Source organism: Pelodiscus sinensis, chromosome 19 (genome assembly GCF_052426305.1).
Source record: "Pelodiscus sinensis isolate ZL-2025 chromosome 19, ASM5242630v1, whole genome shotgun sequence".
Classification (NCBI taxonomy): domain Eukaryota; kingdom Metazoa; phylum Chordata; order Testudines; family Trionychidae; genus Pelodiscus; species Pelodiscus sinensis.
In genome coordinates this window covers 35051976-35064978 of record NC_143070.1, presented here as the reverse complement: position 1 = coordinate 35064978, position 13003 = coordinate 35051976, and the positions used below count along the sequence as shown (strand labels likewise).

Genomic DNA, 13003 nt, shown 5'->3' with positions numbered 1-13003 from the left:
CCCTGGGGGAGCCCAGACAAGCCACAAGCCGCTCAGAGCCCTGGGGGAGCCCAGACAAGCCCCAAGCCGCTCAGAGCCCTGGGGGAGCCCAGACAAGCCCCAAGCCGCTCAGAGCCCCGGGGGAGCCCAGACAAGCCCCAAGCCGCCCAGAGCCCTGGGGGAGCCCCAGACAAGCCTCAAGCCGCTCAGAGCCCCGGGGGAGCCCAGACAAGCCACAAGCCGCCCAGAGCCCTGGGGGAGCCCAGACAAGCCACAAGCCGCTCAGAGCCCTGGGGGAGCCCAGACAAGCCCCAAGCCGCTCAGAGCCCTGGGGGAGCCCAGACAAGCCCCAAGCCGCTCAGAGCCCCGGGGGAGCCCAGACAAGCCCCAAGCCGCTCAGAGCCCTGGGGGAGCCCAGACAAGCCCCAAGCCGCTCAGAGCCCCGGGGGAGCCCAGAGAAGCCCCAAGCCGCCCAGAGCCCCGGGGGAGCCCCAGACAAGCCCCAAGCCGCTCAGAGCCCCGGGGGAGCCCAGACAAGCCACAAGCCGCCCAGAGCCCTGGGGGAGCCCAGACAAGCCACAAGCCGCTCAGAGCCCTGGGGGAGTCCAGACAAGCCCCAAGCCGCTCAGAGCCCCGGGGGAGCCCAGACAAGCCCCAAGCCGCTCAGAGCCCCGGGGGAGCCCAGACAAGCCCCAAGCCGCTCAGAGCCCCGGGGGAGCCCAGACAAGCCCCAAGCCGCTCAGAGCCCTGGGGGAGCCCAGACAAGCCCCAAGCCGCTCAGAGCCCTGGGGGAGCCCAGACAAGCCCCAAGCCGCTCAGAGCCCTGGGGGAGCCCCAGACAAGCCCCAAGCCGCTCAGAGCCCTGGGGGAGCCCAGACAAGCCCCAAGCCGCTCAGAGCCCTGGGGGAGCCCCAGACAAGCCCCAAGCCGCTCAGAGCCCTGGGGGAGCCCAGACAAGCCCCAAGCCGCTCAGAGCCCTGGGGGAGCCCAGACAAGCCCCAAGCCGCTCAGAGCCCCGGGGGAGCCCCAGACAAGCCCCAAGCCGCTCAGAGCCCCGGGGGAGCCCAGACAAGCCCCAAGCCGCTCAGAGCCCCGGGGGAGCCCAGACAAGCCCCAAGCCGCCCAGAGCCCCGGGGGAGCCCAGACAAGCCCCAAGCCGCCCAGAGCCCCGGGGGAGCCCAGACAAGCCCCAAGCCGCTCAGAGCCCCGGGGGAGCCCAGACAAGCCCCAAGCCGCCCAGAGCCCCGGGGGAGCCCAGACAAGCCCCAAGCCGCCCAGAGCCCCGGGGGAGCCCAGACAAGCCCCAAGCCGCCCAGAGCCCCGGGGGAGCCCAGACAAGCCCCAAGCCGCTCAGAGCCCCGGGGGAGCCCAGACAAGCCCCAAGCCGCTCAGAGCCCCGGGGGAGCCCAGACAAGCCCCAAGCCGCCCAGAGCCCCGGGGGAGCCCAGACAAGCCCCAAGCCGCTCAGAGCCCCGGGGGAGCCCAGACAAGCCCCAAGCCGCTCAGAGCCCCGGGGGAGCCCAGACAAGCCCCAAGCCGCTCAGAGCCCCGGGGGAGCCCCAGACAAGCCCCAAGCCGCCCAGAGCCCCGGGGGAGCCCAGACAAGCCCCAAGCCGCTCAGAGCCCCGGGGGAGCCCAGACAAGCCCCAAGCCGCTCAGAGCCCCGGGGGAGCCCAGACAAGCCCCAAGCCGCTCAGAGCCCCGGGGGAGCCCAGACAAGCCCCAAGCCGCTCAGAGCCCCGGGGGAGCCCAGACAAGCCCCAAGCCGCCCAGAGCCCCGAGGGAGCCCAGACAAGCCCCAAGCCGCTCAGAGCCCCGGGGGAGCCCAGACAAGCCCCAAGCCGCTCAGAGCCCCGGGGGAGCCCAGACAAGCCCCAAGCCGCCCAGAGCCCCGGGGGAGCCCAGACAAGCCCCAAACCGCTCAGAGCCCCGGGGGAGCCCAGACAAGCCCCAAGCCGCTCAGAGCCCCGGGGGAGCCCAGACAAGCCCCAAGCCGCTCAGAGCCCCGGGGGAGCCCAGACAAGCCCCAAGCCGCTCAGAGCCCCGGGGGAGCCCAGACAAGCCCCAAGCCGCCCAGAGCCCCGAGGGAGCCCAGACAAGCCCCAAGCCGCCCAGAGCCCCGGGGGAGCCCAGACAAGCCCCAAGCCGCCCAGAGCCCCGGGGGAGCCCAGACAAGCCCCAAGCCGCTCAGAGCCCCGGGGGAGCCCAGACAAGCCCCAAGCCGCTCAGAGCCCCGGGGGAGCCCAGACAAGCCCCAAGCCGCTCAGAGCCCCGGGGGAGCCCAGACAAGCCACAAGCCGCTCAGAGCCCCGGGGGAGCCCAGACAAGCCCCAAGCCGCTCAGAGCCCTGGGGAGCCCAGACAAGCCCCAAGCCGCTCAGAGCCCTGGGGGAGCCCCAGACAAGCCCCAAGCCGCTCAGAGCCCTGGGGGAGCCCCAGACAAGCCCCAAGCCGCTCAGAGCCCCGGGGGAGCCCAGACAAGCCCCAAGCCGCTCAGAGCCCCGGGGGAGCCCAGACAAGCCCCAAGCCGCTCAGAGCCCCGGGGGAGCCCAGACAAGCCCCAAGCCGCTCAGAGCCCCGGGGGAGCCCAGACAAGCCCCAAGCCGCTCAGAGCCCCGGGGGAGCCCAGACAAGCCCCAAGCCGCTCAGAGCCCCGGGGGAGCCCAGACAAGCCACAAGCCGCTCAGAGTCCCGGGGGAGCCCAGACAAGCCCCAAGCCGCTCAGAGCCCTGGGGGAGCCCAGACAAGCCCCAAGCCGCTCAGAGCCCTGGGGGAGCCCCAGACAAGCCCCAAGCCGCTCAGAGCCCTGGGGGAACCCAGACAAGCCCCAAGCCGCTCAGAGCCCCGGGGGAGCCCAGACAAGCCCCAAGCCGCTCAGAGCCCCGGGGGAGCCCAGACAAGCCCCAAGCCGCTCAGAGCCCTGGGGGAGCCCCAGACAAGCCCCAAGCCGCTCAGAGCCCTGGGGGAGCCCAGACAAGCCCCAAGCCGCTCAGAGCCCAGGGGGAGCCCAGACAAGCCCCAAGCCGCTCAGAGCCCTGGGGGAGCCCCAGACAAGCCCCAAGCCGCTCAGAGCCCTGGGGGAGCCCAGACAAGCCCCAAGCCGCTCAGAGCCCAGGGGGAGCCCAGACAAGCCCCAAGCCGCTCAGAGCCCTGGGGGAGCCCAGACAAGCCCCAAGCCGCCCAGAGCCCGGGGGAGCCCCATACAAGCAACCAGCATCTCAGAGCAGCCAGGCGCACTGAGAACAAAGCTGCGAGGGTCTTGTGTGAATCCACTTTGGCAAACTCCCCTGGGGTCTCCGGCTGTGACTTTCCAAACGCCCCAGGTTTGGGATTCCTACCCGTAGCCACTGGACTCTGCAACGCCTGGAGTCTGGGCAGTGGGGGGTGACCTCGGGCCCTGCAGAGCCAGCCTAAGACACGTGAGAAATGGAAAACGCCCTTCCCAGAATCCTAGAGCCCTAGAGCCTGGGTCTGGCAGAGACCTCAGGAGTCACCGAGTCCAGCCCCCTGCCCAAAGCAGGACCAACCCAACTCCATCATCCAGGCCAGGGCTTTGTCAAGCTGGGCCTTAGAAACAGAATCACAGAGCATTAGCACTGGAAGGGACCTCGAGAGTCATCGAGTCCAGTCCCCTGTGCTCACGGCAGGACCAGGCACTGCCCAAACCAGTGTTTCTTTAAAAACTGTATTGTTTGGTGTGCCTCGGTCTTAAAAAGTTTGTGTGTGGAAAAAAAAAAGGACGGGGAAAAGTTGTTGAGGAAAAAAAAGAGGCATTGCCCTTTTAAGGGTGGCCATTGTGAACTTAGAGGGGTGTCTGTGTTAGTCTGAAACTGAAAGGCTGTTTCTACACTGGCATGAATTTCCGGAAATGCTTAAAACAGAATAGTTTTCGTTATAAGTATTTCTGGAAAAGGAGCATCTACATTGGCAGGCTGCTTTTCCGGAAAAGCCCTTTTTCCGGAAAAGCGTCTGTGGCCAAGGTAGACGCGCTTTTCTGGAAAAGAGCCCCGAGCATCATTTTTGCGATCGGGGCTTTTTTCCGGAAAAGACTACTGGGCTGTCTACACTGGCCCTTTTCCGGAACAGTGTTCCGGAATAAGGACTTATGCCCGAGCGGGAGCAGAATAGTTTTTCCGGAATAGCGGCTGATTTTATATAGTTCAACGTCGTTGCTTTTCCGGAAATTCAAGGGCCAGTGTAGACAGCTCGCAGCTTATTCCAGAAAAGCAGCTGATTTTCCGGAATAAGTGGCCCAGTGTAGACACAGCCAAAAAGTGTGGAGTCCTGGGCACCTTATAGACACAGATTTAATGGAGCATAAACTTTCTTGGGCAAAGATTTTGAACTCTGTTCACCTTTAAGAACACACTGGTCTAGCCCATCCCTGGCAGGTGTGTGTCCAACCTGCTCTTCAATATCCCCAGGGATGGGGATTCCACAACCCCCTTAGACAATTTATTCCAGTGTTTGACCACCCTGACAGGCAGGAACTTTTTCCTAATGTCCAACCTAAACCTCCCTTGCTGCAGTTTAAGCCCATTGAAACACCTCTAGGGATGGAGATTCCACCCTCTCCTTAGGGCAGTGGTCCCCAACGTTGCATGGCTGCCGGGCACCCGGGGGTGGAGCTGCTCATGTGCTAGGCATCTGGGGGCAGGGCCACTCACACACCGTGCTTCAGGGGGTGGGGCCACGCGCCGTGCACCTAGGGCCAGGGCCGCCCGAGGTCAGCACCGCGCATGGGCCGCGTGCCCGGGGCCGCCCACGAGCCACATACCCCAGGCCGGCACTGCACATGTGCCCTGAGGCCAGGGCTGGGACCGCTCACGCGACCCGGGCCGGCCCTGCGCATGTGCTGCGCGCCCAGGGGAGGGGCCGCCCATGCGTCCTGCGCCTAGAGCCGGCACCATGCATGTGCCGCGCACCGGGGGCGGGGCCAGCCCAGATGTTTCAGCGGGCACACATAAATGCTCCGGCAGGCGCCATAGCGCCCGCGGGCACCGCATTGGGGACCACGGCCTAGGGAATCCATCCCAGTGCTTCCCACGCTCCTAGGGGAAGTTTGTCACAGTAGAATATCAGTGGAAACGGGCAACGAGGAGAGAACGTTTATCGATGGTTGTCACAATTGGGAATTGCAGCTCCACCGAACCCCTTCATTTCTGATCAGAGGGTCTTGCTGTGGGAGGGGAGGGGGATGGACGCCAAGGGGGGTGGTTTCTGCAGGACAGAGGGTGACGCAGTCCCCAGCGCGTCAGGGGGAACGTTCTGATGGAATCTCATCTCGGTGCCTCTTCTCTCCCTGTTTCCCCGCAGGTGGATGTGAAGGGCCAGAGGAGCAGGTGGGTTTGTGAATCGCTCTGCAGGGCGCTGGGGAAACCTCCCGCCCCTCGGGCACCACAAGGGGAAGAGCTGTGGAGCAGGGGTGTTAAATTGCGAATAATGGACCAATCGAATAGCCGGTGCATTTTGCTTCGACTGTTCGATTAGTCGACAGGGCTCCTCCGCCTTTGAAGTGCAGCAAGAGCAGGGCTGGGCAGCCCTAGGGCCAGTGCTACACTTTAAAGGTGAAAGTGCCGTGTGGAGCCCGGGGTCACCTGGAGACTCCCCTGCTGACTCCAGGCTCCATGTGGTGCTGCTGCCTTGAAGTCCCCTCCTCTCTGCTCCTCCCCCGCTGCCTCTGTCTGATGGAGGCAGCCAGCGGTGGGGAAGAGACGAGTCGACCGGCCTGTCACTGCCCCATGAGCATTCGCTCATCCTTCCCATCCCTGCTGTGGTCATGTGTGAGAGACCCAGAGACGAGCTCCTGTCCCATCTCCTGCCGCCCCCCCCCCGCCCCGCTCCGATCCCCGTCCCCCTGGGGAATCACTGCAGTCCCATTGCAGGGGGAGGGTGCAGAGTGACCAGACAGGAGGGGAAATAGGAGACACGTCTGGCGTTGCCTCCCCGCTGACTCTCCCGTCCCCCTGTGACCCCCGGGCCAGGAGCTCAACGTCCCTCCCTTCCCCCTGGTGCCGGTGGGTGGGTGGTGAGAAGGCACCAAGTGCTGACGGGAAATTCTGTGTCTAGGTTTGACAGCCCAACGTCTCCAGGCTGGTCGCAGGTCTCTGCGGGGGACCAGGCCGGTGTCTCTCCTGCAGGGCAGGGGGCCGCCCAGACCGAGTCGGGGGGTGACACAGGTGAGCCGGGGCCCTGCGCCGTGGGAAGGTGCCGTGGGGCTGGGTTTGGTGCTTGGCTCTGTTACAGGAACGGGGCCTCCCCGGGCGAGTGACGGGGGGGGGACAGAAAGGGGCCCGGCCCGGTGAGAAGGTCTCGCTGCATTCGCGTCAGTCCCTCCATGTGTTAAGGCCTGGCCGGTGTCTGGTAACCGGGCCCGTCCCTTGCTGGTGGGGCAGGGCCCTCGCCTGTCCCTGCCTCGGAGATACAGGCCCTGGGCCCTCCCCGCTCTTCCCCCCCCCCTCGCCCTGGGGTCGGGGTTCAGGATCCGGCTCTCTGAGGCGCCCAGCAGAGAGCCCCCCCGAGCTGCCGCACCTCCCTCCCCCTCCCCTGAGCAATGGGGCCGGGGGACGAGGGGGCTGGCACAGGGGCATCAAAGTTCGACTCCCCCCCCACACTCACCACAGGGGCTGTGGGATCCAGAGCGGCCCAGCAGCCTGTCCCGCCCGCTGCACGGCCCCCCGGGCTGGGGCAGTGCCCTGGGACCAGGGTGCTCTGAGTCCCACAGAGAGGGGGGTGCAGCAGGGAGGGACAGGGCGGGGGTGGGGAGTGGAGCAGACCAGGCTGCTGCACCAATCAGGCTCCCGCCGCCCATGTGGTGAGGGGGGAAGGTTGAACCTGCTGCATCTCACACCAGCCCCCATCATGCCTGGGTCCGTCCTGTCGCTGGGATGGCTGTCAGCCACTGCAAGGGCCCCAATGCAGGGGCCTGGGGCGGCTGCCCTCACTCTCCCTACGGATGGGCTGGGAAGCTGGAGCGGGGAGTGTGTGTGTGTGTGTGTGTGTGTGTGTGTGTGTGTGTGTGTGTGGTGTTAGAGGGGGGTGTGTGTGGTGTTAGAGGGGTGTGTGTGTGTGTGGTGTTGGGGGTGTGTGTGGTGTTAGAGGGGTGTGTGTGGGGGGGGGTGTTAGAGGGGTGCGTGTGTGTGTGTATGTGTGTGTGTGGTGTTAGAGGGGTGTGTGTGTGGTGTTAGAGGGGTGTGTGTGTGGGGGGGGTGTTAGAGGGGTGTGTGTGTGTGTGTGTGTGTGTGTGTGTGTGTGTGTGTGTGTGGTGTTAGGTGTGTGCGACTTTTACCTGCCACGAGCAGCCAATGTCTCAACCCTGCAGACTCAGCCAGGACCCAGGTGCGAGCTGGCTGGGCTCTGGGGGAGGGTGGGGAGCTGTTTGGCGGAGGGGCGGGTGTTGGAAGGTCTCTATTTGTGGGACTGGGGAAGGGGGAGGCAGGCGGGAGGGACGATGCTCCAGGCCAGACTCTGGGGCTAAATAACCCCCCCCCCCCACCCCCGTCGGTGTCACTCGCAGGGAGAAGAGGCCGGGGGCCTGAGAAACGTAAAGAAGCTTCTGCGGGTGCCCACACAGGGACCAGCTCTGCCCCCCTGCCTCCGAAAATGCCCAGGTCTCTGCCTGCCTCAGGGACACAGCAGCAGGTAGGCTGTGGGACTGTCACACTGCTGGGGGGTCAGGGAGCCCTGTGACCTGCCCAGGAGTCTCTGCTCTGATTCACCGGGTGAAGGCAACAGTGGCCACCAGGCAATTGAGAGGCCAGGCCAGCCCCCGATGTGTGTGTGTGGGGGGGGGATAGAGAGAGAAGGAGGAAATGTTCCCTGCGGGGGGGGGGGGGCTCTGTACATGACTGAACATCCCCGAGACCCCGGAGACGCGTCGGCCCAAGGCCCCGACCGGCACAAACCACGGAAGCTGCTCACACAAGAGACCCCACAGAACAGACGGGCAGGGGCAGCGGGCACTGGGGGAAGGAGGGTGCAGGGGCAGGGCAGGAGGGTGCAGGGGCAGGGCGGGGGTGGGAGGGGAGGGCGGGAGGGCGCAGGGGCAGGGCGGGGGTGGGAGGGGAGGGCGGGAGGGCGCAGGGGCAGGGCGGGGGTGTGAGGGGAGGGCAGGAGGGCGCAGGAGCAGGGCGGGAGTGTGAGGGGAGGGCGGGAGGGTGCAGGGGCAGGGCGGGGGTGTGAGGGGAGGGCAGGAGGGCGCAGGAGCAGGGCGGGGGTGTGAGGGGAGGGCGGGAGGGTGCAGGGGCAGGGCGGGGGTGTGAGGGGAGGGCGGGAGGGTGCAGGGGCAGGGCGGGGGTGTGAGGGGAGGGCGGGAGGGTGCAGGAGCAGGGCGGGGGTGCGAGGGGAGGGCGGGAGGGCGCAGGGGCAGGGCGGGAGTGGGAGGGGAGGGTGCAGGGGCAGGGCGGGGGTGGGAGGGGAGGGCGGGAGGGCGCAGGAGCAGGGCGGGGGTGGGAGGGGAGGGCGGGAGGGCGCAGGGGCAGGGCGGGGTTGGGAGGGGAGGGCGGGAGGGCGCAGGGGCAGGGCGGGGGTGGGAGGGGAGGGCGGGAGGGCGCAGGGGCAGGGCGGGGGTGGGAGGGGAGGGCGGGAGGGCGCAGGGGCAGGGCGGGGGTGGGAGGGGAGGGCGGGAGGGCGCAGGGGCAGGGCGGGGGTGGGAGGGGAGGGCGGGAGGGTGCAGGGGCAGGGCGGGGGTGGGAGGGGAGGGCGGGAGGGCGCAGGGGCAGGGCGGGGGTGGGAGGGGAGGGCGGGAGGGCGCAGGGGCAGGGCGGGGTTGGGAGGGGAGGGCGGGAGGGCGCAGGGGCAGGGCGGGGGTGGGAGGGGAGGGCGGGAGGGCGCAGGGGCAGGGCGGGGGGTGGGAGGGGAGGGCGGGAGGGCTCAGGGGCAGGGCGGGGGTGTGAGGCGAGGGCGGGAGGGCGCAGGGGCAGGGCGGGGGTGGGAGGGGAGGGCGGGAGGGCGCAGGGGCAGGGCGGGGGTGGGAGGGGAGGGCGGGAGGGCGCAGGGGCAGGGCGGGGGTGGGAGGGGAGGGCGGGAGGGCGCAGGGGCAGGGCGGGGGTGGGAGGGGAGGGCGGGAGGGCGCAGGGGCAGGGCGGGGGTGGGAGGGAGGGCGGGAGCGGCGCAGGGGCAGGGCGGGGGTGGGAGGGGAGGGCGGGAGGGCGCAGGGGCAGGGCGGGGGTGGGAGGGGAGGGCGGGAGGGCGCAGGGGCAGGGCGGGGGTGGGAGGGGAGGGCGGGAGGGCGCAGGGGCAGGGCGGGGGTGGGAGGGGAGGGCGGGAGGGCGCAGGAGCAGGGCGGGGGTGGGAGGGGAGGACGGGAGGGAGCAGGAGCAGGGCGGGGGTTGGAGGGGAGGGCGGGAGGGCGCAGGGGCAGGGCAGGAGGGTGCAGGGGCAGGGCGGGGGTGGGAGGGGAGGGCGGGAGGGCGCAGGGGCAGGGCAGGAGGGTGCAGGGGCAGGGCGGGGGTGGGAGGGGAGGGCGGGGGTGCGAGGGGAGGGTGGGAGGGCGCAGGAGCAGGGCGGGGGTGGGAGGGGAGGGCGGGAGGGTGCAGGAGCAGGGGGGGGTGGGAGGGGAGGGCGGGAGGGCGCAGGGGCAGGGCGGGGGTGGGAGGGGAGGGCGGGAGGGCGCAGGGGCAGGGCGGGGGTGGGAGGGGAGGGCGGGAGGGCGCAGGGGCAGGGAGGGGGTGGGAGGGGAGGGCGGGAGGGCGCAGGGGCAGGGCGGGGGTGGGAGGGGAGGGCGGGAGGGCGCAGGGGCAGGGCAGGAGGGCACAGGGGCAGGGCCGGGGTGCGAGGGGAGGGCGGGAGGGCGCAGGGGCAGGGCAGGAGGGTGCAGGAGCAGGGCGGGGATGCGAGGGGAGGGCGGGAGGGTGCAGGGGCAGGGCGGGGGTGGGAGGGGAGGGCGGGAGGGTGCAGGGGCAGGGCGGGGGTGGGAGGGCAGGGCGGGAGGGTTCAGGGGCAGGGCGGGGGTGCGAGGGGAGGGCAGGAGGGCACAGGGGCAGGGCGGGGGTGGGAGGGGAGGGCGGGAGGGTGCAGGGGCAGGGCAGGAGGGTGCAGGAGCAGGGCGGGGGTGCGAGGGGAGGGCGGGAGGGTGCAGGGGCAGGGCGGGGGTGGGAGGGGAGGGCGGGAGGGTGCAGGGGCAGGGCGGGGGTGGGAGGGGAGGGCGGGAGGGTGCAGGGGCAGGGCGGGGGTGCGAGGGGAGGGCGGGAGGGCGCAGGGGCAGGGCAGGAGGGTGCAGGAGCAGGGCGGGGGTGCGAGGGGAGGGCGGGAGGGTGCAGGGGCAGGGTGGGGGTGGGGAGGGGAGGGCAGGAGGGCGCAGGGGCAGGGCGGGGGTGGGAGGGGAGGGCGGGAGGGCTCAGGGGCAGGGCGGGGGTGCGAGGGGAGGGGCGGGAGGGTTCAGGGGCAGGGCGGGGGGTGCGAGGGGAGGGCAGGAGGGCGCAGGGGCAGGGCCGGGGTGCGAGGGGAGGGCGGGAGGGCGCAGGGGCAGGGCAGGAGGGCACAGGGGCAGGGCGGGGGTGGGAGGGGAGGGCGGGAGGGTGCAGGGGCAGGGCAGGAGGGTGCAGGGGCAGGGCGGGGGGTGCGAGGGGAGGGCGGGAGGGCGCAGGGGCAGGGCAGGGAGGGTGCAGGAGCAGGGCGGGGGTGCGAGGGGAGGGCGGGAGGGTGCAGGGGCAGGGCGGGGGTGGGAGGGGAGGGCAGGAGGGCGCAGGGGCAGGGTGGGGGTGGGAGGGGAGGGCGGGAGGGTGCAGGGGCAGGGTGGGGGTGGGAGGGGAGGGCGGGAGGGTGCAGGGGCAGGGCGGGAGTGTGAGGGGAGGGCTGCACGGGGTTCGAACCAGCGGGGTTTAAAAATGGCGGCTCCCTGCTTATGCAAATGAAGCCCGGGGAAATTCAAATCCCAGGCTTCATTAGCAAGTGCGGTATGCCTACATTACCCTCCTAGTTCGAACTAGCGGGGTAGTGTAGACATACCCCTAGTGACTACCAGGTCAGGGATTAAGCCCCAGGAAACCTGGGCCCAGCCTTGTTGTGGTTTCGAAGAGAGTGGAGGGGGAGCCCTCAGGATCAGGGAGCCGAGGGGTAAAGGAAGTGGGAGCGGGGACTCAGATCCTTTCGCTGGTCCATTTCACCAAGGTGGTATAGAAGCCAGGAAAGTTCCCCACAATAGCGGGACCATTCACCCACTTACATGAAGAAAGGGGTGAGCAGGGAGGTGGCAAAATGTGCAGCTGATCCCAAACTGCTCAGGAGAGTTAAGAGCAAAGGAAACTGTGAAGAGCTTCACAAAGACTTCAGCAGACTGGGGGTCTGTCTACACTAGCCCCTAGTTCCAACGAGGGTGGCTAATGTCGGCATTCGAACTTGCAAATGAGGCCTGGGATTTAAATCTCCTGGGCTTGATTTGCACCTTCCCGAGCGGGCGCCGTTTTCAAATCCCCTTGGTCCGGACAGACTGCCCGCGGCTCCATGCGGCCCTTGGGAGTTCATCTGAGCTAGGTCCTGAGTTCGGATTCACGGTTACACTTTGTGGAGTGAGGTGTGGCCGGGTCGTAGCCCCCCCTCTTCTGGGGCACTGCGGGGATTCCCTCTGGGCAGGGACTGGGGCTGGGGCTGCCTAGAGAGGGGAGCAGGGCTCTGCCCCTCCTCCCCCCCGCTTGGCTAGAGACCCCCCCAGCCCCTACCCCTGCTACCGGCCCCCCTCTGCCCGGTGAGCCGGGGCTGCCCAGGCTGGGGGCAAAGGGCAGGGGCTGCCCGGCAGGGCGTGGAGGCTGAGTCTGACCCGAGGGCTGGGACAGGCCAGGAGCAGCCTGGGACCAATCCCAGCCCAGAGACAAAGCCGGGGGGGGGGGGGGGGCTCTGGGGGCCAGAGGGCGACACGTCCCCAGGGCAGGGGCAGAACCCTCCTGCCGAGCGAAATCTGAACCCTCGTCTCTCTGCTTCCCCCCTAGGCGGATGCACCGTCCCGCGGTGACAGGTGGGTTTGTCTCCCTGCCACCCCCCTGTCCCCCTGAATCCCTGGGGCTGCCGTTTGCAAGGCCCCTGCTCCCCCCCCCCTCCCCGGGGAACCGTGTGTCCCTGCCTGGAAAAGGCAGCGAGAGTGACAGACAATCTCCTGTCCAGCCCGCAGGGTCTGACCTCGGCGGGAGCAGCCCTGGGACCTGGATGCAGCGGGCAGGTCGGCGTCTCTCCTGGCGGGCATGTGGCCCGGCCCCCTGAGTTACAGGGGTGTGCAGGTGAGGAAAGGGGCCCTGCCCCGGGGGGGTGTTCACTGGGTCCCCACATTCCTTAGGGCCTGGCCACTGGGACTCAGGAGCTGCGGAACGGAGCCAGCCCCCCCCCCCCCGGTGCCCGCGCTGGTTTTCCGTCGGGGGGGGGGGGGATGCTCCACTCGCTGGTGTTTGCTCCGGAGTAAAGGCCGTGCCCCCCCCCCCCCCGTCTCTTCCCCGGGGGAAGCTCTAGGACTTCAGGCTTCTTCTGTGCCCTTGGGGCCACCTGCCCCTCCCCCGCCAGTCACAAGGACGAGGCGCTCGGGCTCCCCACTGCTCCAGGGGGGCCTTTACGCGGCCCCGAAACTCAGTGGCTGCCCCTGGGTGTGGGAGGCAGCCGGGGAGAGCCCCTGTCTGTCCGGCGGGCAGCCTGTCCGTCCCCTGGCCCCACAGGTGGAAGGGGGGGTCTCGGGGATCCCCAGGGGCTCAGATCCAGGGGGTGGGGACAGGGGGACCAGACAGCAACCAGAGCGGGGGGGGGGGGGGGAATAGGCGCCTGTACAAGACAAAGCCCCGAATCCCAGCACGGTCCCTGCAGCATCCGGCCAGCTGGTCACCCTAGGGCTGTGTCCAGACTCCATGCCTCCTTCGACGGAGGCATGTAGATTAGCCAGATCGGAAGAGGGAAATGAAGCCGCGATTAAAATAATCGCGGCTTCATTTAAATTTAAATGGCTGCCCCGATCTGCCGATCAGCTGTTTGTCGGCAGATCGGGAGAGTCTGGACGCGATGCCCCGACAAAGAAGCCTTTCTTCATCGACACAGGTAAGCCTCGTGACCAC

General features: G+C 69.0%; 1 protein-coding gene across 3 annotated transcripts in view; it reads left to right on the top strand.

The window, feature by feature from the left end:
- Nucleotides 1-5200: 5200 nt before the first annotated feature.
- The window catches only part of LOC142823182 (butyrophilin subfamily 2 member A2-like), a 147200-nt gene continuing 139397 nt past the window's right edge, over nt 5201-13003 (top strand). For 2 of the 3 annotated variants that reach the window (XR_016347395.1, XM_089771416.1), the window contains exons 1-4: nt 5201-5320; nt 6048-6157; nt 7495-7619; nt 11903-11928. Coding sequence is in view for 2 of the 3 variants with exons in the window: in XM_089771416.1 (XP_089627542.1) it covers nt 5250-5320; nt 6048-6157; nt 7495-7619; nt 11903-11928 (332 nt within the window). In the remaining variant the exon portion in view is untranslated. Of the gene's footprint in view, nt 5321-6047; nt 6158-7494; nt 7620-11902; nt 11929-12074; nt 12188-13003 lie in introns of all 3 variants that reach the window. The other variant, XM_089771417.1, reaches the window with a different exon arrangement.